Raw genomic sequence first — 27,421 nt, forward strand, 5'->3', positions numbered from 1 at the left:
CTCACGTTGCCTCACGTAGGCCTGTGTCCTCGTCTCTGCTTCTAAGGACGCCTGGCACTGGATCGGGGCGCACCCTGGTCCAGGAGGGCCTGTCTGGGAAGCCCCCCCATGCTGGCCTCCCCGTCCCACTCTGGGTGTAAGCGGTTAACAGCCGCCCCTCTGCCCCGGAAACGAGGGAAGCAGCTTGGGGCCTGTGCATCTGTCTGTCCATCCGTCCATCCATCCACCTGGAGCTGGGCCACTGCTGCTCCTCCTGTCAGCTGCTCCCAACCACTGAGCCAGGCTCCGAAAGCGGGCATCTCGGTCACCACGGGCACCTCGGTCACCACGGGCACCTCGGTCACCACGGGCATCTCGGTCACCACAGGCACCTCGGTCACCACGGGCACCTCGGTCACCATGGGCATCTTAGTCATCACGGGCATCTCGGTCACCACGGGCATCTCAGTCACCACGGGCATCTCGGTCACCACGGGCATCACGGGCATCATGGGCATCTCAGTCACCACGGGCATCTCGGTCACCACGGGAATCACGGTCACCACAGACATCTCGGTCACCACAGGCATCTCGGGCATCATGGGCAAGGCTGTTTGCTCTCTCCCCTCCCTGAACCCTGTTCTTTGTACCTTAGTTCCACTAAAAGGCTTTCCGTCTGGCAATGGGGAGACACAGCATTTCCTCTCCCCTCCTTGTGGAGACCCCCACAGGAGCGGGGCAAGCCTCCCTCCTCACAGACACTGGGCATCGCTGTCGCTCCTGTTCTCCAGGCAGGGGGTCGGTGTGAACCCGGACTCTGTCCCTGGTGGGTCACCTCGCTCAGAGGTGGATGCGGAGGTTTCATGTCTGCTGCTCTGGCAGCTGCAGCCTTGGCCCGGGAGGCGCCAGAAATGCAGCAGCCGTGGTGGCGGTGGTGGAGGTGGAGGTGGTGGAGGTGGAGGTGGTGGAGGCAGTGGTGGTGGCGGCGGCAATGAAGGTGGAGGTGGAAGTGGTGGCAGCAGTGGAGGTGGCGATGAAGGTGGTGGTGGTGGCGGCGGCAGTGAAGGTGGAGGTGATGGTGGTGGAGGTGGCGATGAAGGTGGTGGCGGCGGCAGTGAAGGTGGAGGTGATGGTGGTGGAGGTGGCGATGAAGGTGGTGGCGGCGGCAGTGAAGGTGGAGGTGATGGTGGTGGAGGTGGCAGCGGTGGAGGTGGCGATGAAGGTGGAGGTGGCAGTGGTGGCAGCGGTGGAGGTGGCGATGAAGGTGGAGGTGGTGGCGGCGGCAGTGAAGGTGGAGGTGATGGTGGTGGAGGCGGTGATGGTGGTGGAGGTGGTGGCGGCGGCAATGAAGGTGGAGGTGATGGTGGTGGCGGCAGCGGTGGCGGTGGAAGCAGTGGAGGTGGCGATGAAGGTGGAGGAGGTGGCAGTGAAGGTGGAGGTGATGGTGGTGGAGGTGGCGATGAAGGTGGAGGTGGTGGCAGTGAAGGTGGAGGAGGTGGCAGTGAAGGTGGAGGAGGTGGCAGTGAAGGTGGAGGAGATGGCAGTGAAGGTGGAGGAGGTGGCAGTGAAGGTGGAGGTGATGGTGGTGGAGGTGATGGTGGTGGAGGTGGCGATGAAGGTGGAGGTGGTGGCAGTGAAGGTGGAGGTGAAGGTGGAGGAGGTGGCAGTGAAGGTGGAGGAGGTGGCAGTGAAGGTGGAGGTGATGGTGGTGGAGGTGATGGTGGTGGAGGTGGCGATGAAGGTGGAGGAGGTGGCAGTGGAGGTGGAGGTGATGGTGGTGGAGTGGAGGTGGCGGCTGCAGGTGCCCTGGGCTCACTGTGGCTCCACGGGGGGTGGATGCGTTGCCACAGCCCGAGGTTTGAAATGGCTCCTGTGACTCACAGAAGCCTGGAGGGAGAGCGCAGACAACATCACAGGGAAAGGGAGCCCAGGAGGGAGGTCCCGCTCAGCCCTGCCCTGGGGTCCCCGCCGCCCTTCCCCCTCAGCTGTCTGGGAGCAGAGCTGGGAGGGGGCCAGCAGGTGGGCCTGGGGCCAGTGGGAGGCCCCTTCATGCTGAGGCTGCAGTGTCCGCAGGTGGCCGGTGGTCCCAGGGCCTGTCTCCCTTTTAGGGAAGCACTCATGACTCAGCCGTCCCTGTCCAAACACGTTCCCTGGGGAACAGAAACCTAATTGTGGCTTTTTAACAACGTCTCCAGAGCCCCAGATCAACGCCAGCCATGAAAACACCAAACAAGAGACCCATCCTTTGTAGCTGGCTGTGGGGGGACGGGTCCTTCCCAGGATGCTGGAGCGTGTGACGAAACAGCATGGCAGGGGCAGGGGCAGCAAACTCGTGCGGGAAAGGGCCACAGAGTCCATCTTCAGGCCTCAGGGGCCAGCGGTCTCTGTCACAACTCTTCAACTCCACTGTGCGAAAGCAGCAGAAACAATATGTGAACGAAAGGGTGTGGCTGTATATCAATAAAACTTTATTTATAAAAACAGGTGGGGGCCGGATTGGGCCACTGGGCCACAGTTGGCAGACCTCTGATCTATGACATTGAAAACCAGGGACATCCACAGAAATGAAATGAAGACAGAAGTGATGCCCACAGCACTGCCCTTGTGGGGTCATTCTGTGTCAGGAAGGGGACCCCTCAAGTCCAAGGTGACCCCGTGCTGCCTGCTGGCCAAGCCCCCGGCCTCTGCCCCGCGGGGGTGTCGGGAGGCGGGGAGAAGGCGCAGAGGCCCTGTGTGCTCCGATCCTCCTTAGCCTGCTTTCCGTTGCCCGTAAATCTGATTAATCTGTTGCAGGGTAAACCCTGAGCCACCCTCCTGCCACTCGCTGCAGTGCCTCCGCCGGGACAGCTGGCCGCGGCGAGGCCACTATCTCGGGTGCAGGACTGTTTTGGTGCCTGCTGCTCACACAGACTGTATGTTCTCGTCCTCACGCCTGCGATGCAATGAAATAAGCATAGCATTTTTAAATCCCGCGTGTGTCACCTCACGAGCGGAACAGACGAGCCGCCTGCCCTCTGCCCGGCCCTCGGCCTCTGCTGGGAACACGGCTCAGAGACGCTGCGCCCGAGTCCCCTGTGCTCCGTGACCGTCCAGTCCTGCGGGAAAAGTGGGGTTTGAGTGGTTGGAGGCCCAGGGACCTGGGGTGTCCTCCTGGTGCCGTGGGCAGAGGAGGTGCAAGGTGCCCCCCCGAGCAGCAGCCGGGGTCCGGCACTGGGCAGGCTGAGCGCCTCCCTCGTGGGCACTGGGGTGAGGGTTTTCGCGTGCACTCGTTCACGAAGTCCTCGCCCAGCCCTGGGGGGCGGCCCTGCTTGTTGGCGGCCACTGGAGACAGCGGGGGGAGCACGAGGCCAAGAGCGGTTCCGTGGCTGCCAGACGCCGCAGACCTCTGGTCTATGACATTGAGAATGACACTGAGACAGTGTGCCGCGCTCCGTACGGCCAGGGGTGAACCTGAGGGAGGGGGCGGGGCCGTGAAGGGTTAAAGAAGACAGACAAGAGAATAAAGCTGGGGCTAGGTGGGACGCTGCTCTCTGATGGAGAGACAGTGCCAGCACCTGCAAGCCGAGTCTTTATTTTATAGCCAGATTTTATGCCACGAGGCAAAGGAAGGGCGCAGTCAAGATGTTTACAACGTTCTCACGGGTTTTCAATCCACTCAATTACATGCACTTGAACTCTATCGAGCCCACATCACTCAGCCTCCTGGGACCCCAGGTTCAGACCCTAAGGTCAAGCTCACAACCACAGCCTTTGGCTATAATTGTGCTGGGACTTGTACGTCGCTTTGCCACGAGAGGATCGTGCCCTCTCCTTAGTCCGAGGCTTGAACCTGTCCAAGTGCTGTAGCTGCTCTCCGCAAGACAGAAGGGATGGTCCTGAGAGTCCAGCCTCTAAACCTCAGCCTGCTGCTGTCCCCAGCAGAGAAGGAGCCACAGAGCCACCACCCCCCGCCCCAGGAGGGTGAGCTCATTGCTGCTTTCCTAGACCGGGGGTGGGGGGTGGGGCAAAGGCAGGAGCCGGAGCTGGGGGTGTCTCTGCAGGAGGCCACTTGGTCCAGGCAGAATCCTTTCAGCCATCCATGGAGCCAAGTCCCGGATTCGATGAGGTGTCTTTTCATGGCCTTTCTTGAACGGTTGGAAAATTTGCATAATGTGTCGCTGGGGAGGTGTCTCTCGGGAAAAAATCCAGGGAGTGTTTCAACCTCGAAGGCTTGCATTTGCGCGAAGGCTCCGGGAGGCCTCCCTCCTGTGATGTGCGTGCCCCGGGTGCAGATCGTGGGTGGGGGCAGTGCTGAGCGCGCACCAGTAAATCCCGCCGGGCCGGGCACCTGCCTCCAGCATCGCGCCCCCTCCACAGTGAGGTTTCGAATGGGGATGGGCCAAAGGCTGCAGATCACGCAGCCACCCAGACGGCCTGCCTTCTGGCGTCAGTGATTAGGGGGGATCAGCGTGGCCGAGCCCGGAGAGCAGGCTGTGATCCCCTGAGATGAAAACTCAGACCCAGCGCTGGCCGGGAAGTCGCTAAACCACCCGAGCTCCGCCCAACGGAAGACAAAATCCCAGGGACCAGGAGCGTCGTGGAGCTGCGCGGAGCGCTTTGCGGGGGACACGCAGTGGAAGCACCGCGCCAAGAGGTAAAGTCCAGGACGCGCCCAGGAGCCGTGTGGGCAGCGGGGGCAGGGACGCGCGGGACGCACGTGGCCCAGAAAGCTGTGTGCGAAGCGGATGGGGCGGTGAGCGCCCGGGGCTCTGCCTCTGCAGGAATGAGGTGGCCTCCACTCGGCACAGGGACGATGGCGGGGTGTCGTCCCAGGCAGGGCTCGTCAGCCTCCTCCGGGGGACCAGAGCGAAAATGGGTTAGGCCTGAGGCACAGCAGTGTGGCCAGCTGCTCGGCCTGCCGTGTCGCGGGAATGCGGGGTGGACGGCGAGTCATGGACTGAATGTGTGTGTGTCCCAGATCCGTAAGTTGAAGCCCCAATCCCGACGGGACAGCATTAGGAAGTGTGGCCTTTGGGTGGTACTGAGGGGGGTCCCATGATGGGTGATGTGCTTATAAGACGGGGAGAGACCGGGAAACCAGAGCTCACCGCCCGCCCTGTGAGGACAGCAAGGCGGTGGCCGTGTGCAGGCCCGGAAGCCGCCTCCCAGAACCCGAATCCGCCGGCACCTGGATCGTGGGCTTTTGGCCTCCAGGACTGTGAGGGACACGCCTGCTGCTGAGGCCGCCACGTCGGGCATTTCTTAACGGCAGCGCGAGCTGACCAGGTGCAGGGAGCGTGGCTGTGCCCGCGCAGCGTCCTTTATGGGCACTGAGATCCGCAGCCTGTCGCTCCCTGCGTGTGCCGTGCGGTGTTACTGGTTTCTCTTTCTTCCGGCCACTTCCCCGCACGCGCGGGGCCCACGGCCACAGCAGAGCCCGGCTCGTCCCAGGGCGCCAGGGAGGCCGCCCGCCGACCACGGTGGAGGAACCACTCTCGGTGTGGGCACCTCCGTTGTTTTCCGGAGAATTTCAGCAAACCCCCAGACAGGCCACGCCGAGGGTGGCAGCTGCACGCGCCCAGCGCCGGACTCAGACCCTCCAGCCTCAAATCCCCCCCACCCCGACACGCACTAGCGGGCTGACCTTGGCCTCAGCGTCCGCGTCTGCAGGATGGGCACAGTCATGGCCGCCTGCGGGGTTTTGTAAGGGTCCGTGTGACAGCCACGGGAAGCGTGACGCATGGCATCGGCCCCCCAAAGGCTATCGCTGATTAAGTCAGAAATCTTCTGCAGGAGCTTCCAAAGAAGCGATGTTATTTACCCCCGATGGGGTTACAGCTCAGAGCACGGCGTTGGGGTCCGCCGGTCCCAGGTTCGGACCCCAGCCTGACCGCTCTGAGCCTCATGTTGTCCTCTGTAGGGTGGGGAGCAGCAGTGCCACCTCCAGGCTGTGGGGCCGGCTCTGGCACAACGCAGGCACCGGTGATCAGGAACTTTAATCACCAGGTCTGTGCCCCCCCCCCTCCCGGAAGCAGGGGCCCCAGCCCGCCTGGGAGGGCCGGCCTCCTGCCCCTCGAGGCTGCTGCGCTGCCGGAAGGCTGGCTGTGGGCCCTGCTCCTGCGCCTGGGCTGGAGGCCACACCCCGCTCCCTGGCTGGCCAGGCGGCCTCCTCTCTGTGGCACCTCCTGCCACCCACTTCCTGGTTGGCCCCGCGGTCCCGTGGCTGTTCGCCTTCCACCAAAATGGGCTTGTGTCTGGCCGGTGTGACCCAGGAGCAGGTACCGGGGGTGTTTCGGGGCCGTTTCCCAAGACGGGTTTGTGTTTGTGCTGAGCGGGGTTTGTGTGCTCCCCTACCAACTGGGTTAGTCGGGCCAAGCAGCCCCCCGGACGCCACCCCCCAGAGGCCGGGCTGCGGCCGGGTGGCAGCTGCCCCTGTGACTGCCCTGCAGGACGGGCAGAGCCTGCGTGGCCCCGTCAGCAGAGCCGCTGCAGCTCTCCCCCGGTGAGGGGCTCAGCAGGTCCCTCGCGCCCCAATGACGGCTGGCAGCGGGTGGGGTGCAGCCCAGCAGCCGGCCGGGGTGTCCGTCCGACTGGGACATAGTCCTGCCCCCGGAGCCACTGGCTTCTGCTTTCATTCCTGGGCAGCGAGGTGCCTGCAGATCAAGAGCGCTGCAGGGCCACCTCTGTCGCCACCGCGGGGCGCGAGGCGGTGCCAGCTGCCCGTAGCCCCTGCCAGCTCCCAGAGGCTCCTGCGTGGCTGCTGTCGCCTGCGAACCCCTGGCCTGGGATCCCTGCCTTAAAAACAAGACGAATGGGTCCCCCCTCTTCTGCAAGGGGGAGGGCAGCCTTGGAGAAGCCTGCAGTTCTGTGCTGAAGCCCCAGCGCCACAGCACGGCCACCCCATCAGCTCCACTGGGGGGGGGGGGGAGGGCAGCGCTGGGCAGGCAGCTCCCTGGTGCCCAAGGGGCTTCCTCCTGCTCAGAGCAGCCGGGTGCTTCTGGCGAGGGCCCCTCCCTCCCCCACCTGCTCTTCCCCGCTGGCCCGGCAGGATGTGGGAGCAGGGTGTGGTCTTGGTGGCGAGGTGGAGGCCGGAGCTGCGACTGTCTGCTGAACGAATGGCTGCAGCGGGGCCTGGGCCTGGGCGCTGGGATTGCTCACGGGGATGCGGGCTGTTTCCCGAGTCTTCCCCTGCCTCGCTGCCGCTCACGCGCTCTGTAAAACACTGAGGTTCCCTCTGCTGGCACCAGGTGGGGCCCTGCATGGCACCCTTCCTCCTGGGGCCGCCCCATCAGGGGGCACAGCTGGCGATGAGGCCCCGCCCGTGGCCAGAGCCTCCGTTCCCTCCCAGGGCCTCAGCGGTGCTGACCCGGCAGCCCAGCCATTGCCGTGCAGGGTCCCAGCCAGGCTTCTGTCCGGAGGCGGCCGCAGATGCCTGATTTTGGGGGGGGGGGGGGCTGTGTAAGGGGATTTCCCGTCAATTTGGGGCAGTTGGGATTCCTCGGCTGTGACTTTAACTCTGACGTCAGTGGGATGTGAACGGGGCCTCCCCTCGCGCTCTCCTGGACTGGGCCATGTGCTGGGTCCACGTGTGTGATCAGGGACAGGCCTTGGAATGTCGCGCTAAGAAGATGGACAGGTTTAGCCTGTGGCCTTTGTTAAGAAGCTCCTCATGGGTCTCTGCGGTCCGGACGCTCCTGCTCTTGGCTGGCCCTGTGAGGCCCATGCTGTTCAGTGGCAGGTCGGTGGGTCAGCGCACCATCGGCTCCCCTGGCTCAGGCCCGGGGGCTTAGGAGAGACAGGCCCCTGTGGCAAAGAGCAGGCACCTGACTGTGACCCTGCCCCGGGAGCATGCACCCCGCTGGCCCCACCACCACCCGAATCTCAGCAGACCTCATGGTGCTACTTCGGAACGGGGTTGTTGGTCTCCACACCCCTCCCCGCACCGGGGCCTCTCGCTTGCTCCCCGATGGCCCCACAGGCCAGACCTGTGGCCACGTGCCCCTTGGCCAGACTCTCGGTCTGCGCCCCAGACTCGCTCAGAGGAGAGGAGGGGGCCCCGGAGGCAGGCATCTGGCTCCTGGAGGGGAAGGGCTAGGGGTGTTATGCAAGCGCCTTTCCGGATCTGTGCGGTTTCAAGCAGTTACACCTCTTCCTGTGTCTCCAAGGCCCACAGCACTGCGGTGGCTGCTGCTGGCTGTGGCCGGCGAGGCGGCGGCCTTGTGCCGGGAACAGCCCCAGCCGAGCTTCAGGGCTATGGCGGGAAGGCTCTCCAGGGCTCGAGAAGCAGGAGCTGGAGTCCCAGCCCCGAGGCTGCCAAGAAGGTCCGCGATGTCCGTCTGTCTGTCCGTCACACCTGGCCAGTAGGAGCCTGTGCTCTCCACCTCCCCTAGGTCACGTCCACTGAGCATCTGCCGTGTGCCTGGGGCCCTGGGGTACATCTGTGAGCAAGAGACAAAGCCCTGGCCAGTGGAGGCGACATCCCAGTGGCCGTGGCACAGGGGGAGGGACTAACTGTGGGGGACGTCCCTCATGGTGTCACAGTGTGCCCTCCAAGGTAGCCGGTCCTCACACCCTCCCTCATCAGAGGAGGGTTGGTCTTTGCAACCAGAGAACAAACTTCTCCATGAAAGACGCGCAGCTTCTCGCTTCTTTACTCTGGGGAGGTTCCAGGCACCTGGTGTGAGAGGCCCGGGCCTCGGGCCTCGCTGCCCGCAGCCACGCCAGCGAGACGTGTAAGAAGAGGAGCCCCTGGCCCCAGGCCAGCCTTCGGATCAGACTGCAGCCCCAGCCGCCGGCAGCCTCACTCAAACTCGGGATAGACCCTGGGCCAGAACCACCAGCCCGCCCATCCCGACTCCTGACCCTCCAAAACGGGTGAGAAAGGCTTGTTTTAGGCTGCTAACCCTCGTCCCGTGGCAACAGGTAACTCCTACACCGCCATCATTCTTCCGACCTCAGCTACCGAGGGACAAGCCTGCTGGAGCCTGAGCTTCCAGAATGATCCAGCCTTTGGGTGCAGCCACAGAGGCCCTAAGAAGCACCGGCGCCCTTCGTGACAGCGAGTCCTACCTGTGTGTGACGGTCACGTCCATGGGATGAGCCTTTTTCTGGGAAAGACAAGTAGCCTCTGTGAGCAAAGAGCAGAGGCAGCGAAGGAAATGCAGATGGCGTCGCAGGTCTGAGGCCCCGGGCAGTGGTTTTCCGGAGGGAAGATGGCTGCCAGGGAGCAGGGACAGGTCTGCGCAGGAGCGACTTCCTGGCGCCAATATCCAGGAGGGAGCCCTGAGCGGCGACTTGGCAAGAAGCACTCCCGTCCGAGGCCCTCACCTTCCCTGCACCGGGGCCAGGCACAGGCCGGTCCCCGCACCCTGGCCCTCCTTCTGCCCCACACGCACGTCCACCTGCAGCACCTGGGACCCTCCCAGACCCCTTTACCATCTCACAGAGGAGAAGACTGACGCCTGGGAAGCCTGGGAGGATTGCCCAAGGTCACCCCCAACAATGTCCGTTAGAACTCGGACCCGGGACCGGATCTGAGCCCCGGCTAGGCCTCACCACCCTCCTGACAACTGCATGGGTCTCATCGGGTCACCCAGAGGATGGAGCTGGGGTGAGCTCTGGCAGGGTCACCCAGAGGATGGAGCTGGGGTGAGCTCCGGCCGGGTCACCCAGAGGATGGAGCTGGGGTGAGCTCTGGCAGGGTCACCCAGAGGATGGAGCTGGGGTGAGCTCCGGCAGGGTCACCCAGAGGATGGAGCTGGGGTGAGCTCCGGCCGGGTCACCCAGAGGATGGAGCTGGGGTGAGCTCCGGCCGGGTCACCCAGAGGATGGAGCTGGGGTGAGCTCTGGCAGGGTCTCAATTCAGAAGCAGTGACCTGTCCGTACTCAACGTGCTGACTTCCTTTCCCACCAGACCCTGTCCACTCAGGGAGGCCCAGCCACCCGGTCCACGGTGCAGAGCGTGGCCTTCTTTCCCGCCATCGCAGTGGCTCCTGCCTCTCCGGAGTTGTCCTTTGCCCCCGCGCTGAGGATGACCCTGAGGGTTAAGCCCGGATGCGCTCCCAGGAGTGCTCAGGCTAAAGCGGTGGCGGCCACAGTGAGCATCTGTTTCTCACGCGTCAGCACCTTGGGCGGCTCCACATCCCGGTCTAGGCTGGGTGGCACGGACAGGCTTTGGACCAGGGGGTGTGTCCGTGGTGATGGCGGAGGCTTCAGGGCCAGTATCCAATGGCCGAGGCTGGAGCTGGTGCAGTGTGAGTGTGTGTGAGCGTGTGTGTGTATGAGTATGTGAGTGTGTGCATGACAGTGAGTGTGAAGTGTGAGCATGTGTGTGATTGGGTGTGTGTGTGTGAGAGTGTATGAGTGTGAGTGTGAAGTGTGAGCATGTGTATGAGTGGGTGTGTGTGTGAATGTGTGAGCATGAGTGTGTGTGTGAGTGTGTGAATGTGTGTGTGAGTGTATGAATGTGTGAGTGTGTGTGTGAGCGTGTGTGTGTGCGTGACAGTGAGTGTGAAGTGTGAGCATGTGTTTGTGTATGAGTGGGTGTGTGTGAAGTGTGTGACTGTGTGAAGTGTGTGAGTGTGAGCATGAGTGTATGTGTGAGTGTGAGCGTGTGTGTGAATGTGTGTGTGAGTGTATGAATGTGTGAGTGAGTGTGTGTGCGTGTTGGGGGGAAGCTAGCAAAGTCACCCAGCAAAGGACATGGCCACCGGGAGAAGTGAGGAATGGCGGCCAATTCCATCTCCCACACCTCCCTGCCTGCCTTCATTCTGAGCCAACCAGATGCCAGCTCCATCAACCAGAACATCGGGATGACCCAGGCGGCCCAGCCAGGCCCCGTCAGAAAGTGTCTTCTGGACTCTCAGGCTCCGGTCTGACCTTTCTTTGCAGTTTCTTGGTTTAAGCTGTGCGTTCCTTTTCTTCTGTCTCCTGGATGCGCCAAATTCCTTCCATCTTGTGCAAGTGTCGCTGGGACCGGGAGGGAGGGAGGGAGGGAGGGAGGGAGGGAGGGAGGGAGGGAGGGAGGGAGAGAGGGAGGGAATACAAGCAAAGGAGGCGCAATGTAGACATGGTGAATAGGATGAAGAAGATAGGGGTTTGTTGCTGTTGATTTTTTACAACTTTTTTGATGTGTGAAAGTTTTGCAGATGGTCAGTTGGGGAACAGAAAGATGGAGCCTCCTGACCCCTGGCCCCCCGTCGGCGCCGTCAGCTCACGCTGTAAGAGCTGAGCGCTGAGACTTATCCGCGGCTTTCCTCTTGGGCTCAGCGTTCCATGTCTTCCTTCTCTTTCCCCGTGAGCAAGTATGGACAGGCCTTGTGCGCACCCCGGCTTCCGTGTCTCCCTGTGCAAATCAGGGTTTGCTCAAGGTCACACTCAGGCCAGGTCCTAGTGCAGGAGACGGGTACCCAGACTTTGGACCCCAAGCCAGCTGTCCCTCTCGGGCCTGGTGCGCTCTCAAATGGCTTATAAAGCTTCCCCTTCCTCGCCCTCCCTCCACTCTCCTCCCCCCCCCGCCCCGCCCCCGTCTGCCTCCCTCCAAGGTGCCAGCCATTGGCAGTATCCCACTAGGACAGTGGTCGGCAAACTGCGGCTCGTGAGCCGCTGTTTGCCGCTCTGTTGACTAATGAGTTTGCCGACCACTGCACTAGGACACCCGCTCCTCCAGGATTGGCTGCTGGGAGGATGCAGTTGCTCCTGATTGGACAGGGGCAGCTACAGGGAGGGCCAGGAGGTGGGCTCTGGGTGGCAGCTGGCCACTGGCTCAGGGAGGCCAGGCTGGGTAGGGGGAGGAGTGGGAGAGGCGGCTTCCGCAGGATGTCCTCCTGGTTGCCACAGGTGGTGCTGGCTGTCCCTGCACCTGCAGCTGCCTGAGCACCCCCCTGGACAGGGTGAGCATTGCACCCTCCAGAGACACTGCCTTTGTTCCTGGCGCGGGCAGTATCCCCGTCCTCCCCCCCAGGGCATTCAAGGTTAACACCCCGCCCACCCAGCCACTCCCCTGCGCTTTCCCTGGGTGAGCCTTCAGCAGGCTGAGTTGCAGAGTCATTCATTCATTCATTCATTCATTCAACAAATACCTGAGTGTCTACTGTGCCAGATACACCTGTGGACACAAGACAAAGCTGGCAACTTCGTGGGAGGGAGACAGATCATAAATGAGACGGTGGGTGCAGTCCGAGGCATCCCGGAGGGGATACGTGCTGGGGCGGGGGGGGGGGGGGGCGGTGATGCCGGGAAGGGACTGGGGCTGTGGGGGAGACGGGGTTTGCTGTTTAAGGAAGGTGTTCGGGAAAGAGTCTATGAGAAGGCGGCCTTTGTAAAAGAGGCAAAGGTTGGGGGCGGGGGGCCTTCAGAGGGATCTCGCGGGTCAGAGGGCTCAGGTGGAAGGAAGACCAGTGCAAAAGCCATGGGGCCGGAGTGTCTGCGGGTTTGCGGGACCTCAGGAGCCATGTGCGGGGTGAGGTGAGCACGGGGAACAACGGGGGCGCGGGAGAGGCAGGTGGGGGTCCCAGGCCGGTGCTGAGATTTGGGCTTTCGTTCTGAATAAAGTGGGAACATTGGGGGGTTTGGGGCTATTATATGACGTCATCTGATTGATGTCTAGGAGGTTCTCCCGGATCCTGTGAAGTAGACCGCGGGGGGGGGGGGGGGGAAGGTGGGAGCCAGGAGCCCCCTAGAAAGCTGTTGTGGGGACGAGAGAGAAGGTGGTGGCCGGGACTGGGGAGAGCTGGTGGGGATCCCCGCGAGAGGCAGGGGGTTCTGGATGCTCCTGAGGGGGTGGGTGGTGGGTCCTTGCTGAGCTGGGAATGGCCGTGGCGGGGCAGGGCCGGGTGCCATTGGGAGCCCAGCATGACCTGTTGCTGCCGCAGATGTTACCACTCTTCTCGGTGGCTGTGGGCCAGGAGGTGGGGCACGCTCACCTGGTCCCCTGCTTCAGGGCTCCCAGGCTGCATCAAGGTGTTGGGCGGGCTGGGCTCCTATTCAAAGGCTCCCTTGGGAAAGGCCCCCCCCCCCCCAAACTCGCACGGTGGTTTGAAGGATTCCGTCTTGTGGGCTGTTGGCCAGAGGTCACCCTCAGTTCCTTGCCATGTGGGCCTCTCCAACATGGCAACGTGCTCCATCCGAGCCGGCAAGTCAGAAAAGAGATGCCGCCGGCAGGACAGGAGGCACCACTCCGGGCCTCATCACAGCAGTGACGTCACATCCGAGCCCCATTCTGTGGTTAGAAGCAAGCCACTAGGCCCGGCGCTCACCCAGGGGAGGGGCTTACACGGGGCGTGAGTGCCAGGCGCCGGGAGGCGAGGCATCTGACAGCTGCTTCCTTTTTTCTTCTTTTTAAAAAAATACATTCTCATTGATGTCCGAGAGGAAGGGAGAAGGAGGGAGAGAAACGTCCATGGTGACGGACAATCATGGATCGGCTGCCTCCTGCACGCCCCCCACTGGGGATCCAGCCTGCAACCTGGGCCTGTGCCCTTGACCGGGAATCCAACCGCGACCTCCTGGTTCATAAGTTGATGCTCAACCACGGAGCCACACTGGCCGGGCACAAGCTGCTTCCTGACCACTGAGCAGTCCCTGCAGTGGCCTGCAGTGGGCTGGAGTCAGGGTCGGGGGGGGGGGTGGCCAGCAAGGATGGCCCTGGGCTGGGGAAGACAGTCCAGAGTTCTGGGTCCGCAGAAGCCCCCGGTGCCACTGTTTCTGCAGTTCGGGCAACAGAAATGCGCTCCCAGAGGCTCAGCAAAGCCGCCAGGGCGGGCGAGGGACCCCCCCGGGAGCGCTTGGGGTGGGGTGGGGGGCGAGTGGAGGAATGGGGCGGAAACCCTTCACAGTCCTTGGGCCCGGTCATCAGCCTCGTCCGAGTCCCCGTGGATCTGTCTGTCTGTCTGTCTGTCTGATGAAGGACGGGCGGATGGCCTTCGCCCTCAGAGCCTCAGGCCAAGCCCAGCTGGCCTGTCTGAACCTGCTCCCTCCTCCTCTGCTTTCCCCCCAGAGTCTTCCCGCGTGAAGCGCGCAGGCGGGACCAGCGGCCGGCTCCATGTACCCAGAATCCACCACGGGCTCCCCGGCTCGGCTCTCCCTGCGGCAGACGGGATCCCCCGGCATGATCTACAGGTGACTCCTGGCCCCGGCCCCCTCCCCGGGATCAGTCCTGCCTCCAGCCCCCCTCCCCGGGGTCAGTCCTGCCTCAGCCCCCCTCCCCGGGGTCAGTCCTGCCTCCAGGAGGAGCCCCCGAGGCCAATGTCTTCCTCTGGACCCGGGAAGGACAAAGGGAGGCCCATGGGCCGTGAGGTGCAGCCGCAGGCGTGGTCCCTCCCGCTCCCCCGTGCCCTGGGCGAGGCTCCAATGCCGGGAGGGTGGGGTGGGGGACGGCCAGGGGCTCCCCAGGCACCTGGAGAAGCCTCTTCCAAACACAGCTCGGGTCTCTGGGTGGACCCCAGGCTGACCGCGGCGGGGCGGGGGGCAGGAGGCATTGGGCCGAGCTCGGAACCCAGGCCGCATCACTGCATGAAAGCCGGGCGCAGGTGGGGTCCTGGGGCCCCTCGGTCCTGGAGCGATGGGACCTGCCAGGTCATTGTCAGGGCCTGAGCCACAGCCAGTGTCCCAGGGAACCACAGGGGGAGGGCTGTCCCTCCTCCATCAAGACCCTAAGAACCCACGGGAGCGGGTGACAGCAGGTCTCGGTTGGAGGTTTTCCCACTGTTGTTCGAAAGCGTGTTTCCTTAAAACCCAGACAGACCTTCCCGGGGGGCGGGGGGAGCAGGGGGCGGGGGGTTACCTCCTGTCTTGTTCCCTCTTCTCTGTGTGTGAGTGAGGCTGGCACAGGACCGTGTCCCAGCAGAACCGGCCTCTGCCCCCACGCACCACTGGGTGGCGCTGCCGCCGAGCACTTGGGACCGGGCCGGGCGCGCATCCTCCCGACAGCCCGGGAGCCGGCGGCGCGGGGTGGGGCCGGGGTTGCGCGCGTCGCGGCGGCTCCGGGCTGGCATCTCCCCGTGGTTAATGCCAATTGTGGACTCTCTCTTCTCTCCCTCCTTCTCTCCCCCATTGCTGCCCGCAGTACTCGGTATGGGAGCCCCAAAAGACAGCTCCAGTTTTACAGGTAACGCGCCCTCCGTTTCCCTAAACCGGCGCCGAGGGCAGGGGTGCGGGTGGGAGGGCCGAGCGCTCCGGTCGGTCGGTAGGGCGCGCTAGTGGTTTCTCGGAGATAGAAATTCCCCGACCGTTCCCTGGCGCCCCGCCCGTGCCATCTGCTCTGTCCCGGCAAAGGCCGAGAGGTGGGGTTCGCGGGGCTGATCTGGAATCGGCTTTGGTTTGGGCAAAGGGCCTTGTGATACCTGCTCCGCTGGCGGGCGCCCCTAAAGCTCCCTCAGGGCGCGGGGGAGGCGCTTTCCTGGCGTCTTGGGTCATGGTTTCAGGGTTCTCAGTAACAGACGCCGTGGCCAGCCGGTCCGCTGTCCCTCTCCTTGGATTTGAGCCGATTCGCAGCCTCCCGGTGATCAAAGGCCTTGCTCAGGGTGTGCGGCTGTGGTTCCGGGTCCCAGTGGCCTGGATGGGGGAGGCGGACTGGCTGGCGTCGTTCTGATGTGTTTCCTTGTCCCTTGTCGGCAAATCAGCGCCCCAGTGTTCGCAGGGCGAGAGGCTCTGTCCCCAGGTGCGGAGGGGACAGGCAGGTGAGCCAGCAGGGAGGTGCCCCCGGAGGGCGGTGCTTCCTGGAAAGCCTGTAACTCTAGGTACTTTGCCACCCTTCTCCTTTGGGGAAAATGTCAGCCCCGCCGCCCTGGGACGTGTGGGGACTCCATGCGGCTCTTGGGGGCAGGGCCCTGGTGTCTGGCATTCGGGCCTGGGGAGCCTCTGGGTCCAGAACCAGCTCCCCAGCGTCAAGCACACCCACCTGTGACGGGACCGTGGGGGGGTTCTTGCGACACACCAGGAATCTTGGGCAGTGGGTGCAGGGCCCGCACTGGGCCCCCTGTGGCTCTTTCCTTCTGGCAGCCCTGGTACCTCTAACCGTGACCGTGAGCCTGGGTCCTCGGGCCAATGTTGCCGCTGCTTCGGTGCCTCCCAGGCGGCCCCCTCCTTACAGAGAGCTCTAAGAGAGGAGCCCGCCGCTGGTTCCACCCACAGTTTCCCTAAACATGATTTTGCCTGAACTAGTTGAGTGTGAACCGAGGCTTGCAAATGCGCTTGGATGAAATGTGCATCGTGGTGTGTGTATGCAACGGCCCAGCCTGTCAGAGCCAACGAGTGGTGCTCGTCCCAGCAGGACCTGACCAGTGAGTCCCAACGTGCATGGGCCTGGCACCCTCCGACGTCCGGCCGCCTCACTCCTGGGAGGAAAGGAGCAGGAGACGGGCAGGCGGGAAAGGCCCCGTGGGCGTCCTCGTCACCCGGGCACTGACGTGGCTCCCAATGGCTTTAAGTCAGTGGGCACTGTGGAGCCTCTCCGGGAACAGGGCAAAGGTGTGCAAGGCATGCCCTGCCCTCAACCCTGTATCCGTCAGCTGTTACACAGAATGCTGCCTAACAAACAGCCCCAAACTCATCCTATCTAATAAAGAGGGAATATGCTAATTGACCCTCACGCCATTGCAAAGATGGCGGTGCCCACAGCCAATAAGGAGGGAATATGCTAATTGACTGCCCCGCCCTCAAAGATGACGGCGCCCACAGCCAATAAGGAGGGAATATGCTAATTGCTGCCCCACCACAGCCCTAACCGGTTTGGCTCAGTGGATAGAGTGTTGGCCTGCAGACTGAAGGGTCCCAGGTTCGATTCCAGTCAAGGGCATATACCTTGGTTGCGGGTACATCCCCAGTGGGAGGTGTGCAGGAGGCAGCTGATTGATGTTTCTAACTTTCTATCCCTCTCCCTTCCTCTCTGTAAAACATCAATAAAATATATTAAAAAAAAAAATTGCTGCCCCACCGTCAAAGATGGCAGCGCCCACAGCCAATAGGGAGGGAATATGCTAGTTGACTGCCCCACCCTCAAAGATGGCAGCGCCCACAGCCAATAGGGAGGGAATATGCTAGTTGACTGCCCCACCGTCAAAGATGGCAGCGCCCACAGCCAATAGGGAGGGAATATGCTAGTTGACTGCCCCACCCTCAAAGATGGCAGCATCCACAGCCAATAAGGAGAGAATATGCTAATTGACTGCCACACCCTCAAAGATGGCGGTGCCCACAGCCACAAGATGGCAGCACCCAGTCCCCTCAGCCCCTCCAGGCCACCTGCCTCCGGAGTCTCCTCAGCCCCCCAGCCCCCAGGGCCACCCGAGGCTCAGGTAACCAGGGCCAGCTGAGGCTTGCGCTGCCGGCAGTGGCAGCAGCAGAGGTGTGATGGGGGCATTGCCTTCCCCTGATCGCCAGGTCGCCTCCCGCCCCTGAGGGCCCCCGGACTGTGAGGGGGGCAGGCCGGGCTGAGGGACCCCCCTCCAGTGCCTGAATGTTCACGCTCCGGGCCTCTAGTTGCTGTACAAGAGCCATCCATTTCTTGCTTGTGTGTCGGGGCTTGAAGAGAGCCAGTCCATCCAGGCGGGACTCGGCACTGAGCTGCAGGTCGGGTCCGAGTGCTCATCCTCCCGTCCTTGCTCGCCAGGCCTGTCCCAGGCCCGTTCTCCTCGTGGCAGAAATGTCAGGGGGGGAGCAGAAACCTGTAACGTCTCTGAAGGCCAAGGTTAGAACCCACGCACTGTCACTTCTGCGCATTCTTTTGGCCAAAGTGAGTCCCACGACCCAGCCCGATGTCAAAGGGCAGGAAAGATACACCCCCACCATCACCCCCGTGGGAGGAACCAGGGACACAGAGCGGGACAGAGGGTCGGCAACAGTATTGCAACCTGCCCAGAGCCCAAATGCGCCAAGTGTCCAAGGTGGACCGTGTCTGGGAGAAGGCTCAGGAGCTGCCGGGGTTCCGAGGAGGACGGGGCCACAGCCCGCCAAGCGTCAGGGAGACTTTGCCGAGAAGGCAGCAGAGGCTCTGAGCTGGACCTTGAGGTCTAGACAGGACTCAGCACAGAACCAGGAAGAACGTTCCAGGTGAGGCGACAGCCTGAGTCACGATTTGGAGAGGTGCACGGAGAACAGGAAGTGGTGGCTTCACAGACGGGCCATCAGGGATGGGACAGCGTGGGACAAGACTAGAAGTACTTGGGGGCCTGGGAGGGAGGAGCTGGGCTGCATTCACTGGGCCCTGGGGAGCCATGGCGGTATTTGAACAGGCAGGGATCTGGCTCCGCTGTAGGGAATAAGACCGGGGACAGAGGCTGGATGTGGGCGACCAGGGAGAGGGAGAAGGGCTGAACCACAGGAGCCCGGGAAGAGGAGGGAGGGAGGGGGCGGGGCACAGGAACAGGGTGTCTGGAGCTCGCCCATGGGCTTGTCAGCCAAGACAGAGAGCAGCAGTGGCCTGGGGGAAGGAGACCGTCCTCATTCAAAGCATGTCAGGCCGATGACAGCCAATCAGCAGTGAGGCCCAGGACCACCTCCTGCCCAGGGGGACACGTGAGGGACGTAGTGGACTCAGGCCTTTGAGAAAACCCATCTCACGTCCGTAACTGAGGCCTTCCCAGCAGATCACACCGCCAGTCACCGCTGTGTCCTCTAGGGCCATGCACTCACTTCCATGTGCTTTCTCCTCGGGGCCTGGGGCCTGGGCCCTGATTCCCTCTCCCCACCCCCACCCCCCACCTGCAGGCTGGTGGCCACCATGCTGTCTGCAGGTTTGTTAGGGTAAGCAGCTCAGCCTCTGTCCAGAATCCCACGTGCACTGGCCGGCCTGTTCTCCAGAAAGTGATGTCACGCTGAGACGTTTTGGCACCCTGTGCCGCGCCAGCTCAGCCATGGGTGAGCCTGAGGGGGGGCGGTGAAGGATTGAGAAAGACAGACAAGAGAAGAAGCTGCGTCTAGGTGGGACACTGTCCTCTCTGATGGAGAGCGAGCGACAGCGCCACGGCCTGCAAACTGAGTCTTTATTTTATAGCCAGTTTCCATAGGCAAAGGAAGGGCGCGGTCAAGATGTTTACAACTTTCTCGCAGGTTCCGAACCGACTCAGTTACAGGCACCTGGTCAAGCTTTGTTTCCTGCCTGTGCCTCCCGCAGCCCGTGTCGCTCAGCCACGGGGGGCCACAGGTTCGGACCATAGGTTCAAGCTCACAGCCACAGCCTTGGGCTATAATTGTGCTGGGAGGGCTTTGCCACGAGAGGACCGTGCCCTCTCCTTAGTCCCAGGCTTGAACCTGTCCAAACGCTGAGCCGCTCTCCACAGCACCCTGGGGTCATGACCCTGGAACAGGGGCTCCACATAGCTTCCCCCCAGAGCTCAGCCTCGAAGCATTTCCCAAACCCCAGGGCAGGACGCGCGCTGTGAGGAAGGGTCCCTGTGCCCCTCCCTGCGGGAGAGGCCCGGGTGGTGTCGAACAGCAGGCTTCCCGAACCTTCCGGCCATTTCCAGATAGTGGGTACCAATCTGGGCGCATCCCAGCGGAAGGGTCTCCTCAGACCTCAGCCCCTTGAAAAGGGTGGGGGTCACATGCCACGGGACCCCGCTCCCCTCCTGCAGACACAGCCAGGGATGAGATGGGGATGGGGCTGTGCACCTGGACCCTTTCCACCCGGGTCCCCAGGGTCGTGGCCCTGGCCATCGGGGGCAGTGGAGGCAGGGGTGGCCTGAGGCAATGGCAGAACCCCGGCTGGTGCGGCCCCCCCACCCCCCCGCCAGCCCCAGCGTCGAGTCGGCCTGGCCGGCGGCACCACAGAGCTGCACTTCCCGGGCGGGAGGGCGTTCAGGGGCTGAGGCCTCCTGAATAATTCAGCCTGTTTCCCGGGACCAAACGCCCTAATAGGACTAATGGACTTGCTGCCTCCCAGCGGACCCCTGGGGGCCGCGCCTCGTTCAGCAGCTGCCTCAGGCGCTCCGCAGCGACACTCCCTAACGAGCGAGTGAGCGAGCGAGCTGCCTGCAGACCCTGAGAGCCGCTGCTCATCAGCCGGGGTGTCCTTCCCAACCAGCAGGCGCAGAGCAGGTGAGCGGCCTTCCCCCCGGGGTCAGGGCAGTGCCTGCTTTGGGGTGCTGCCTGCGGACAAGCGTCCAGGGACAGAATAACAGAGGGGTGGTGCGTCGGGCTGATTGGAAATTAGACCCGCTATGTTTTTTCAAAGCCTAAAACCTCCCCCAAAGCCGGCCCTGGGTGACCGTGGGGTGACCGTGGGGGGAGGCGGGGGCTCGGTGCTGGCGCCTGCTTGCTCCCAGACCTGCCCGTCCAGGGAGGCCCGGGTGTCGGTGGGCTCACCCAGGAGGTTCTGCATTTTCCGTTTTCCCGGGAAGGGCAGAGGATGCTGGGGGCTGTCTGGGGCACGCGCCTGGGCAGGCCGGCTGCTTGGCTGTGCCTTGGCTTGCTGACGGCTCGCGAGCAAAAGCGGTTTTGTTTCTGCCCCGACGCCGTGCCCACGCCGCGCACTGCAGGGCCCGCTCCGGACGCCACTCCCTCGCACTCCGCTTGCAGGAACTGTGGCTGGTACCTCCGATAGGGAGAGGAATGTCGCGTTCAAAAGAGACCTTTGGGGCTCCTTCCAAACCCCCTGCTTTGGTGCCTTTCGGCAAACAGACCGGAGTTCAGAAATCCCGTGTGGAGGCTCCTGAAGGCCAAGGCCGCGTGACCCCCGCCGGCTTAGTGAGGCCAGTGTCGGCCTCCCCCCTCTGCCCACATCCCCGGCTCACTTATAGCTTCCTCCGTCCTCCCCCTCTTCCCATCCCAGGCTCACTTACAGATTCCTCCGTCCCCCCCCCTCTTCCCACGTCCCGGGCTCACTTACAGCTTCCTCCGTCCTCCCCCTCTTCCCACGTCCCGGGCTCACTTACAGCTTCCTCCGTCCTCCCCCTCTTCCCATCCCCGGCTCACTTACAGCTTCCTCCGTCCTCCCCCTCTTCCCATCCCGGGCTCACTTACAGCTTCCTCCGTCCTCCCCCTCTTCCCATCCCGGGCTCACTTACAGCTTCCTCCATCCTCCCCCTCTTCCCATCCCCGGCTCACTTACAGCTTCCTCCATCCTCCCCCTCTTCCCATCCCGGGCTCACTTACAGCTTCCTCCGTCCTCCCCCTCTTCCCATCCCCGGCTCACTTACAGCTTCCTCCGTCCTCCCCCTCTTCCCATCCCGGGCTCACTTACAGCTTCCTCCGTCCTCCCCCTCTTCCCATCCCGGGCTCACTTACAGCTTCCTCCGTCCTCCCCCTCTTCCCATCCCGGGCTCACTTACAGCTTCCTCCGTCCTCCCCCTCTTCCCATCCCGGGCTCACTTACAGCTTCCTCCGTCCTCCCCCTCTCCCCATCCCGGGCTCACTTACAGCTTCCTCCGTCCTCCCCCTCTTCCCATCCCCGGCTCACTTACAGCTTCCTCCGTCCTCCCCCTCTTCCCATCCCGGGCTCACTTACAGCTTCCTCCGTCCTCCCCCTCTTCCCATCCCGGGCTCACTTACAGCGTCCTCCGTCCTCCCCCTCTCCCCATCCCGGGCTCACTTACAGCTTCCTCCGTCCTCCCCCTCTTCCCATCCCGGGCTCACTTACAGCTTCCTCCGTCCTCCCCCTCTTCCCATCCCGGGCTCACTTACAGCTTCCTCCGTCCTCCCCCTCTTCCCATCCCGGGCTCACTTACAGCGTCCTCCGTCCTCCCCCTCTTCCCATCCCGGGCTCACTCACAGCTTCCTCCGTCCTCCCCCTCTTCCCATCCCGGGCTCACTTACAGCTTCCTCCGTCCTCCCCCTCTTCCCATCCCGGGCTCACTTACAAGTTCCTCTGGGCCCTGGCCCTCCACCGGAAAGATTTTCAAAAGGCGGGCCCAGCTCCGGGAGAGCCTGTAGCTTAATGGCTATTAGCAATGGCTGTTGAGAGGGGGCTGATTTTTCCTAGGATGGGGTGCAGGAGGGGACGGGGAGGGGGAAGTCAGTGCTTCTGAGTTCTGAGAAGCGAGGGGGCTGGCCGGAGCCCCAAGGATTCTTCCTGGGCCCCCCTTTATCCAAGGACCCAACCCTGCTCACTGGCCTTCAGAGGAAGCCCCACGTGAGGAGGGCAGGAGCCACTCTGTCCCCCCAAACCAGCGGCACCGGGGCCAGAGGAGACTTCACGGGCCACGCCTCCCTCCAGGGCCCCGCTCCCCCCACGTTCTCTGCTGTGCTTGGCCCTCTGGCCGCAGACCCCCTCCTGGGTGCCAGCTCCTCACCCCTGCACCTTTGCCCAGGGCTGCCATGCTCACCCGCACCCTACCGCCCCCAGCACCCGGCCCAAGCTGGCTACACCCGCCCTGCACACATCTCACGAGGAACGGGTGTTCCCTGCCAGGCGGGTGATGTTGGCGCCCACATTTGGTCCAGGCAAACATTTCCCAGTCACGTTGGTACCTGCACGGCGCCCTCAGATCACGCAAGCCCGTGTTCAGGTGTGCCTTCTAGAGAAGCCGGCCCTGCCTGCCAGCCCTGTGCCCTCCACCCTGTTGTGTATACTTTTGTCCCCACTCCACTTAGAACTGGCGTCATATCCCAGGTTGCTGACGGCCACCTCCCTGTACAAGGTGGGTTCCCACGGCAACACCAGCCCCTGCCCAGCTGTCCGGGCCGGTCCTGTGCAGCCCGGGGCAGCCTGTGCAAGAGGCCCTGATGGTCCCACTTCACAGACGTGAAGACCGAGGCTTGGAGCGGTCAGGTGTGGCCTGGGTCGCACGGAGCGGGTGACAGGCCTGCCCTGTCCAGAACCTGACCACGTAGCCACCTGCCAGCCCAGCTTCAGGATCATGGCTAGATTTCTGGAGCCACACCAGCTCGGGGTGCTGAGATGTCTTCAAAGCTAATGGCTATTGATCTCGGCCTGGCTGGGCCTGTTTTGGGGAAGTGCCCCTGCAGCTGCAGCCTGCCCACTGGAGACACGGACCCCAGGGAAGCCAGGACTGGCCTGCTCTCGCCCCATACAGGGCTGGCCGCGGGCCACACAGCCGCCTCTGAGGCAGCCGCCTGGCACTGTCCTGCGTGCACTTGGAGGCAGGGAGGAAGGGCGGGAGCTGGTGCTGCTGCCTTTCCTAAGACAAACCCGACCCTGGAACCCCCGGCCCCTCTCCTGCCCAGAGTGACGCTCCTGGAAGGTGGGGCTTTTCGTACCAGGGGCATCCCCGCCTGCCTTAGCATCCAGCAGTGACCTCAGCCCAAACCCTTGGGGGTCTCGGAGGCCATGGGCCCTGCAGGCCCTTCTCCCCATGGATCTGAGCCATGGTGAATGCAAGACCTACCCCACCCCGTCCCCCTGCCTGGGTGTGCGTCAGGGAGCCGCCCAGCTCTGCCAGGTGCTGTGGGCACTGCCAGGGAAACGCCCAGTCGCTGCCGGGGCACCGAGCACGCAGTGGTAAACGTGGGCAGGAGAGTCCTGCCCTCCTGACCTTCAGGTCAGCAGATGCAGCAAGCAAGGTGCTCGGAGAAGCCTGGCACATCGGCGGGCGGCGCGTGCCGTGGAGAAGAACCACAGCGGGAAAGGGTGGGCTCCCCCCAGGACGGGCCGGCTCCAGTGGCACCTCCGCCCTCGGGGACCGAGCAGCAGCCCCGCAGCCCTCCCCAGGGAAAACCGAACTTGTCTCCCTTGGAGACGACAGAGGCAGGGCAGTGCCGGGCCCTCCAGCTCCCAGGGCTGGGCTCCAGGGTCCTGCTCTGCAGCCGACCCATCTCTCCTTGGTGATGGTGACGCTGCTCGGGCTGCTGGGCTGGCCTCGGGGCCGGGGCGAGGGCCGGTCAGGTGCAGGGGGCACTCCTGGATTGCAGACCGCCCTGACCCCTGTGACCGTGTCCTCATTCCCAGTCAGAGATGCTGCTGGGTGGAGGCAGAGCCAGGAGATGCCCTGGGCCGCCTCCCTCGTTGCGTCCGTGAGTCTCCCTGACGGTCGCATTCGGCACCCGTCCCCGTTGCCGTTACCCGCGCTCTCGGGAATCACTGTATGTCCATTGTGCGGGACGCCTCACCCTCGAAGGCCCACGAGTTCCTGTGCGATGTGGGGGCTCACTCCTGCTTCCCTGCGGATGGACGTTCATGTTGTTTTTCTTTCCGAGGGAGCGCCATCGTCATTTAGGGTGGCCGCGTAGCACGGTTTTCCACACGTAAGCTTTGAGATGTCCCTAATAACCCTACCCCATCACTCTGCCTCGAACGCACCCGCTCGGTCTCTCTATTGCAAGAATTCGCGGATGGTGACATCCTTAGTGACCACAGAGCGTGGACCCCGGAGGGCGCTGCCGGTGTGTCCAGAGCGGGTGTGTGGGTGGCTCTCCCTTCCCACGCGTGTGATGGGCAGGTGCACGGTCACACCTGAGTTTGCCTCCGCGACAGATGCGCTTATGCTGCTGCCCAGGCACGGCCTTTCCCTGGTCTTGCTCGGCAGCGCCTCCAGGGGGCGCTGTGCTGTCGTGTCTCTGGCTTTGGGGCTCCGGCTAGCTGCATGCTCTCTGTGCCCCAGTTCCACTTGGAGCACCCTGAGTGCGCCCGCCTGGAATGCAGCTTCACTGGGCTTGACTCACCGTGCGGGGGGCGGGGAGGTGCTTAGACAGAGTCATCGGTCACGCAGCCTGGAGGACAGAGACGCTCACCCCGAGGGGTGTTTACCGCAGGGCCAGGCCCGTCCCCACACCCTGGCGGCCGCTCTTGTTGGAGGACGTGTCTGCAGCCACCCTGCCCCGGCGCCGGCATCCGGCAAGGGCAGTGGGGACAGCGGGGCCCTCGCTGACCCGTCGCCACTCGGCCTTTCCCGTCCGGACAGTGGCGGCTCCCAGGCGGGACCATGTTGTCCATGACGTACAGCGAGAGCCTGAGGAGCGTGAGCAGCAGGTGTCACTCGGACTGGGCCCTGCACCCCGTGCGCCAGACCGACACCCTGGAGCTGCAGCGGCTGCGGGAGGTGCGGGCGGCCGCCCAGGCCCGGAACATGGAGAGCTTCCTCCGCATGCACGGCCTCTCGCTGGACGGCTGCACCGCCCGGCGCACAGGCATGAAGTACCGGTAAGGGCCGGCGTGGCGGGGAGCACCGGGACACGGCAGGGGGCAGAGACGGCTGCAGCCCAGGCAACACGGGTAACGGCTCTGCTGTGCGTTGGGGTAAATATCTTGTGTTTAAAATTCCAGCCACGCCCTGGCCAGTGTGATCAGTGGTTAGAGCATCGACCTGCGGACCAAAGGGTGGCGGGTTCGATACCTGGTCCAGGGCACGTACCCCGGTTGCAGGTTCGATCCCCAGCCCAGGGGCGCAAGCAGAAGGCAGCCTATCGATGTGTCTGACTCACATCGATGTTTCTCTCCCTCTCCCCCTCCTGCCTCCCTTCCACTCTCTCTAAAATCCAGTGGGAAAAATATCCTCGGGTGAGGATTTTTTTAAAAATTCCAACCACGTAGAAACATGGCAGAGGAAAGGGGGGACTGTGCAGTCCTGTGCTCCAGAGACAAGCCCTGCGTTGGGGACATTGCGGGTGAAGAGAGGATGCGGTTTCTAGAGAAAAGGGGGAGACACACTCGCACTTCCATTTGTCTTGTGCAGCGTCGCTGGGGCAGAGTCATTACCGGGGGTGACGGCACAGGTGAGGGAAAAGGCTCAATCAATCGTCCTCTCCAACGACAAACCCATCCTGGCGCCAAAACCCGGGGGGTCCTGGGGGCGAGGCTGTGCACCCCTCCTTTGCGTCCTCTAGGGCAGCGGCCCTCCGCAAGGGGCCTCTGGGTGGGTTGCTGTAACTCTCGTAGCAAAGGCTGGGGCTTCACTGTCCCTGTGTCCTCCAGGTGACGGGCGTGTGGGGAGCTCGGGAGGACATTCTGGTTAGCTCGCTCGCTGGTCTCTGAAATCAGCACCTGGGACAGCGCCCGGCCGGCCCACTTTGGCCTCTGACAGCCTCAGCGAGCGGCCAGCCCCCGAGCTTGCGTGTTCATTTCTAAATTGCATCCATGCGGCTTTATTCCTGTGCTTCCTGGGGATAAGCCCTCGCCAGAGCCAGTCGGCGGCCAGAAGGGACCGCCCCCCCCCCCACTCCCGCCGCCCAGTCTGTGTGCCGTTGCCAGATTTAGCAAATTAAAGCACAAGATGCCCATTGGCACTTGAATTTCAAATAAGCAGCAAATTGATTTCTTTTTTCTTTTTTTTTTTTTTTGGTGTAAGTACATCCCACAAGATGTTTGGGACACACTTATACTAAAAAGTGAGTCGTTGCTTATGGGCGTTCAGATTCCACGGGGTGTCCTACATTTGACCTCTGCTCCCGCCTCACTCGGGCCCCGGGGTTACCTGGCTGGTCTCCCGGGAGCAGAGCAGAGGCCAGCCCCGGCGCCTTAGCGTTTTCTCCTATGGGTGGTGGGTTTGGGCCTCCGGCTCATCGTTTGAACAGGTGCTTGTGGTTTAAAGAAACAGCACTCCGTTAGATGGCAGCCCTTGTGGGACCCAGTACCTTGCCAGAGCACAGAAAAATGGATAGCACCTCTCGAAGCTCTTGATGAAATACAGCTTCCCAGGCCCAGCCCCAGAACCACTGGTTCGGTAGGCCTGGTCAGGTGCCGAGCAGCCCTGCAGGGCCGAGGAGCACCCCGAGCCGGGGGCAGGGCCAGGGGCGGAGCCTTTGCCATCTGCAGCTCTCCAGGCCTGTGGGCTCCCGGCAGACAGGGCGTGTGGTCCCGCGTGCAGGGTCCAGCTCGTGGAGAGCTGAGCTGGTGAAGGGTCAGCACCGCAGGCTGCCATCCACCTCCCCCCCACCCCCGGGGCCACGTGGACAGGTGGGTCCTGGGGCGCCCCTCCCTGGCCTCGGTAGGTGCCCTCTGAGACCTGCCAGGGCCTTCTTGGCGAAGGCACCAGCTCTGCCCGCCCAGCCCCTCTGTCCCCCAGGTGGGTCGAGGTCCCACCCTCAGGGAGCGGCTCCTGCTGCCATGTCAGGCCCGTGTCGCTGGGGAGGATGAAGGGGTACACTCACCCGTGGGGAGTGATGGGAGAATCTCCCACCGGGGCCTGCACTGACTCGCGCCTCCAGAAAGCCCCTCTACGCTGGAGGCCCACGGGGTGCACGCCATCTGTGAGCCCTGCCGGGGGCCAGGCCCCGTGCGAGCGCTTTGCAGGCGCGATCTGACCACACCTTGGTGATCTGCGCTGGACCCCGAGACCACTGAGGCTGGGAGAGAAGTCGCCGCCCCGAGCTGCCCAGCTCACACGCAGGGAGCCCAGGACCCAGCGCAGTCTTAGTCCTAACTAACGTCTGTGTCACAAGGCAGGGCCGGGGCTGGGAGCAAGCTCAGCCACCGGCGTGCAAACACCCCTGGGTGGGTCTGCTCTGGGCCCTGTCAGAGCTGAGGGTGCAGCCAGCAGGGGCAGAAGGTGTCCGGGGGCCCGAGCTGGGAGGGACACAGGGCTCCACGCCCCTCACTTTGTCATTGGAAGTCAAGCCCCAGAGAGGGCAGGAC

At 63.3% G+C, this 27,421-nt stretch overlaps 2 protein-coding genes across 3 annotated transcripts in view; both read left to right on the forward strand.

Annotated features, from left to right (window-relative positions):
* Positions 1-2,101, forward strand: part of LOC308242658 (uncharacterized protein) — a gene marked incomplete at both ends in the record, with an annotated part of 479,931 nt that extends 477,830 nt beyond the window's left edge. Inside the window, 2 exons of the mRNA XM_080657076.1 lie at positions 897-1,780; positions 2,088-2,101. Coding sequence (XP_080513202.1) covers positions 897-1,780; positions 2,088-2,101 — 898 coding nt within the window. The remainder of the gene's footprint in view (positions 1-896; positions 1,781-2,087) is intronic.
* The window catches only part of KCNAB2 (potassium voltage-gated channel subfamily A regulatory beta subunit 2), a 69,714-nt gene that overhangs the window by 13,311 nt on the left and 28,982 nt on the right, over positions 1-27,421 (forward strand). For both annotated transcript variants that reach the window (XM_080656782.1, XM_080656783.1), the window contains exons 2-3: positions 13,955-14,076; positions 15,023-15,064. In XM_080656782.1, coding sequence (XP_080512908.1) covers positions 14,000-14,076; positions 15,023-15,064 — 119 coding nt within the window. In that variant the 5' untranslated portion in view covers positions 13,955-13,999. The remainder of the gene's footprint in view (positions 1-13,954; positions 14,077-15,022; positions 15,065-27,421) is intronic.

This window comes from Plecotus auritus (assembly GCF_963455305.1).
Source record: "Plecotus auritus genome assembly, chromosome: 2".
NCBI lineage: Eukaryota > Metazoa > Chordata > Mammalia > Chiroptera > Vespertilionidae > Plecotus > Plecotus auritus.